The 4,317-nt window shown below is 36.0% G+C and overlaps 1 protein-coding gene across 2 annotated transcripts; it reads right to left on the bottom strand.

The window, feature by feature from the left end:
• On the bottom strand, window positions 1–3,650 carry LOC106716098 (protein lifeguard 1). Of its 2 annotated transcripts, none has more exons than XM_014509534.2 (6): window positions 3,555–3,650; window positions 2,798–2,896; window positions 2,075–2,181; window positions 1,560–1,719; window positions 1,066–1,195; window positions 1–884 (listed from the first exon to the last, which is right to left on the bottom strand). In XM_014509534.2, exons 1-6 carry the CDS (start codon window positions 3,561–3,563, stop codon window positions 655–657), a joined length of 735 nt encoding a protein of 244 aa, XP_014365020.2. In that variant the 5' UTR covers window positions 3,564–3,650; the 3' UTR covers window positions 1–654. The 2 variants fall into 2 exon arrangements, with proteins under 2 accessions (XP_014365020.2, XP_014365021.2); XM_014509535.2 differs by having other exon boundaries at window positions 2,798–2,872.
• Window positions 3,651–4,317: the final 667 nt, after the last annotated feature.

Below are 4,317 nucleotides of genomic sequence, written 5' to 3'. Positions count from 1 at the left end.
TTTGTTAATAAACAAACGTCTTTTGTCATTATATAATCTGTAATATTGTACTCATAGAACATAGTTACAATACTCGATAAAATGTTATCCGCAAATATTTAGAAAATTATAGGAATTACAAGGATATCTGACCAGGTGGGCACGAGTAAAAATAAATTGCGATAGCTCATTAGTGCCCTCCTTTTAATATAAAAAATATAACAAAATCGTTTTATACTGTAGCTGTCATGTCATGTTTTTAACTTTTATGATATTATCTATGCCCATGTAGGTTTAACATATCGCCTATTTACAAGAACAACGTGATATTTTTTAAACCACAACTTTATAGAAGAGGAATTATATATTTAAGCGTTGATAAAATGTTGCAGTTATTACTGTACTTTCTGAAAATAAGCAAAAAATTCTGTTCATTATGAAATTAGAATTTATCAACCCTTAAATGTTTAAAATTGCTCTTTTGAAAAGTTTAAAAATATCACATTGTTCTTGTAAAGATGTGATATTCTCTGACCGAACTTACCGCGATAGCAGCGCCTCTCTCATCGGGACAGATATCTTTGTTTGACTATAATAAAGTACAATATACATTACTGTTCACATAAGTTTGACATTGACAAGCTTTTTAGTTATTCATTATAACGAACTATAGATTTATTTAGACGAGCCCATAATTGTCAGAATGAATAGGAATATATTGACGATGTCTAAGTAAAGGTTAAGTGCTGCGAAGATATATTCTTCAGGTGACAGGCTGTACTTGTGTTTGCCTCCTATCATAAGTTGTGTATCATAGACAAGATAGAGAGAGAACAGCAGTGCCCCCGCCGATGCGTAAACCAATGTCAGTATCCTGTTACTGGGCAGGAAGATGGCGATCAATCCTGGAAGTAAAAATACAGGTTAAGCTAAGAAGAAAAACAAAAAACCAAAGAGAGTATGAATTTAATGCGTGAAATAAGATGTGAGTAAGAAGGCAATGAATTCAGATATGGCTGTAGAGATGTATGGAAATTACGGATGGAAAAGAATGGACAGAGAAGTAAGTTCAGTAAGATTTCATACCAAAGAGAAGCAACACCATAGAAGCGGCCACTAGAGCTCCTCCCATCATGGTGAAGTCCCATTTCGTCTGGAAGGCGAACAGTGTCAGCGCCAAGCAAACCCCCGCGGTGATACCAACAGCCATCATCACCTGAAAAATGTATACAATATATAGTAGCCTGTTCTGGTGCTGTTTGACCCAAAGATAAATTATTTTACTCTTTACAAGTTTGACTCCAACTGCTGCTTACACATCGGCTTGAATGCGCTTAAACAGCGAAGTTAAAAGGTTCCACATGCTTTACCAACCAGGGTAAAGAAGGGTAAAGGGACAGAGTAGGTCTTATAGAGAGAGGATAGTACCCTTCTTGTACCTCCGCTTACCACTAAATTCACTTCCCCGTACGAAAAGGGTGGGAAAGAAAATTTGAATCGGCCTCCAACACACAGTGTCTTCTATGTTGTCGTGGCCGGGTTAAACACCTAATGCTGCGGATTCTACGATAGTAACTTACTTCAGAGACGCTGTAGATACTGGTAACCACGCCAAGCATGAAGCTCTGCGCCAGCGTGAATACAAACAGGAAGATGAAGTTGGTTGGCGCGGTGCGGCGTATGTCCGGACAACAAGCCATTGCAATTAAACACACAAAGACAATCACTATGGCCACCCATCTGTAATATAAGACACTAGCTTTTACCCGCGACTCCGTCTGCGCGGAATAAAAAATAGAAAACGGGAAAATAACTATCCTATGTCCGTTTCCTGGTTCTAAGCTACCTCCCCATCAATTTTCAGCTAAATCAGTTCGACCGATCTTGAGTTATAAATAGTGTAACTAACACGACTTTCTTTTATATATATAGATATAGATTTGTTAATACTGTCCCACAATATCTTCGAAATATGGATATATTTTTCTGATTTTTGTATTAAAATGTTTAACTAAGAAATAACTAATTCATGTCTGATAAAGATCAATTAACTGTATTTAATTTTCTAAATAAATTATTGTACTGATTAACTTACAACAAATAATTATTTTGGGATACCCATCGTTTTGTGGGTTCGTGGAAGAGGAATAACGCTATGAAGCCCATCGTAATCAATAACTGGCACATAAGGATAGAGTACACCTGGAAATAAAACCAATATAACTTTTTTTTCATCCAACATCCATACAAAAAATATTATCTTAGTTTATTCAGATACAATTATTAGAATGACTAGTAGTAATGCCTGGTATGTCGCAGCGCTGGCCTGGCATAGACAGTCTTACTGGCGTCAGTTAGCGTTTACATTTTGCCAGTTGTATGTCAGCGCATTTTGATCTTGCTTTTTGTGTATGTCCTACTGAACTAGTATAATGTAAACCAGGCATATTATTATGTAAGAAGACTAGGACCCTAAGTTAGGGACTAAGCCTTATTAATGCGCTGGCCCACTGCTGGTTAGTTCATTTCCACAAATTTTTGAATTTCTATGCAGATATGAGCAGGTTGAGTCACGATGTTTTTCATGGGTGTTGCCAGCCGAAGATCTAGGCTAGGTGTATGGCGAGAGCTAGTGGAATTTATATTATACCAAAGGAAATGATTATCAACATTTAGTCCAATTTTTAATTAAAAACTGACAAGCAGTAATCGAATTATTGCTCCCTCCATTACCCAGTTCTTTGTGACGCCGATTGCACAGTAATTAACAACATATTCACGTAAAGACAAATTCGGGTATATTGCATAATGAACTCACCTTTCGTATAAAACCTCTTCGTATACTCTGTTCAGTGAAGTCAAAGCCTTGCATGTGGCCATCTTCCCCGAAGCTCTGTGGAGGAATATACCCCGTAGGCTAAAATAAGAAAAATCATCAGCTAACTAATGTCTCTTGCATTTTTAGTTTGCTTAAATCGGAGTTTAATTCGATAATCGCCACATTTGTTATTGAAAAAAGTCGCTGGATCTTAACAATGCCTTAGTAAAAAAAAAAAAAAATTCAAACATTTCAAAAAATCTTTATAGTAAGTATGTTATATTAATCTAGATTTTACCCGCGACTCCGTCCGCGCGTTAAAAAAAAAGAAAACGGATTAAAAATTATCCTATGTCCGTTTCCTGGTTCTAAGCTACCTGCCCACCAATTTTCAGTCAAATCGATTCAGCCGTTCTTGAGTTATATATAGTGTAACTACACGTCTTTCTTTTATATAAATAAGATTATTCGAATGCCAGAATTTGAACCAACGGCTGAAATACGGATACTTCATACTCCTAACAAAAATGAAACCGTCATATATAAATATCAAAAAAGTAAATGAACATTGTATGACTCATACAACTCTCGAAAAACTTACTGGAACATATAATATCGTAACACAACTTTGCCGATATTATATAAACTGTGTTTTATATATCTACTAAAGGTATTTATTAACAAAATCCTAATTTATCTTATAATCTCTATGAATATTTGCAATGAAAATATTTTTATAGAATTAATTTCAACATACCTGAGACATTTTTGTGTTACTGTATTCAGAACACGTTATCACTGATACGAAGTTACTAGTAAACTGTGATAAGCAAAGTACAATGAATTCGATAAATAAGTAGATTTTAACACTGCCGATAAACATTAACGATTTACGACACAAAGACTTGAAACGTTGAGCTGTGGCTCAACGAATTAAGTAGCAGCTCATCGCGATATAACAATGTGAGTTGACGTGAACTGTCTGGTGATTCACAGATCCAAACGCAAATATCACTATGCAGGTAAAAATTGAGTTGCAAGTCGGGTCACTAATCTGCTTCACATATGAAGTGAGCTGATCCGCAGGTCATCAATTTTAAAAGAGTTATCCTTGACTTAATTATCTGTAACTGAGTACGGGTTTAAGTCTAGAGTGTAGGCAAACTGATCATTTACCAATATTAGAGTTGTTAGTTGAAGATTGTTTGGTATATTCGGTGTTAAGGGTTGTAATAACTAAACCTGCGGTGTTAACCCGTTGACGTCGCTTGAACGCCGCGGTCACCGAATAAGTACGTCGGCGTTATCTTGTGTTGACAAAACGATACACTTTCCGCTAAAACACTCCCACGCTTTATGTTGTCAATTCGGCGTTATTTTAGGAATTTATGTCTAAACTAGCTGTCGCCTGCGTATACGTACGCGCGGAATTAAAAAATAACTTAATAAGTCACTTTTGTGTTCGTGTTTAGTCGTTCAGGAGGTACATTCTAAAAAACATCCATCCATCTATACGTTAA

This window comes from Papilio machaon, chromosome 12, assembly GCF_912999745.1.
Source record: "Papilio machaon chromosome 12, ilPapMach1.1, whole genome shotgun sequence".
Classification (NCBI taxonomy): Eukaryota; Metazoa; Arthropoda; class Insecta; order Lepidoptera; family Papilionidae; genus Papilio; species Papilio machaon.
This window is presented reverse-complemented; position numbering and strand designations above follow the sequence as displayed.

Excerpts from the sequence above, each read along its gene's own strand:
- LOC106716098 (XM_014509534.2), bottom strand. Across the intron at positions 2,182-2,797 it reads GAAGAGGTTTTATACGAAAG|GTGTACTCTATCCTTATGTG; the intron begins GTGAGTTCATTA and ends TTTTATTTCCAG. Across the intron at positions 1,196-1,559 it reads GTATCTACAGCGTCTCTGAA|GTGATGATGGCTGTTGGTAT; the intron begins GTAAGTTACTAT and ends TACATTTTTCAG.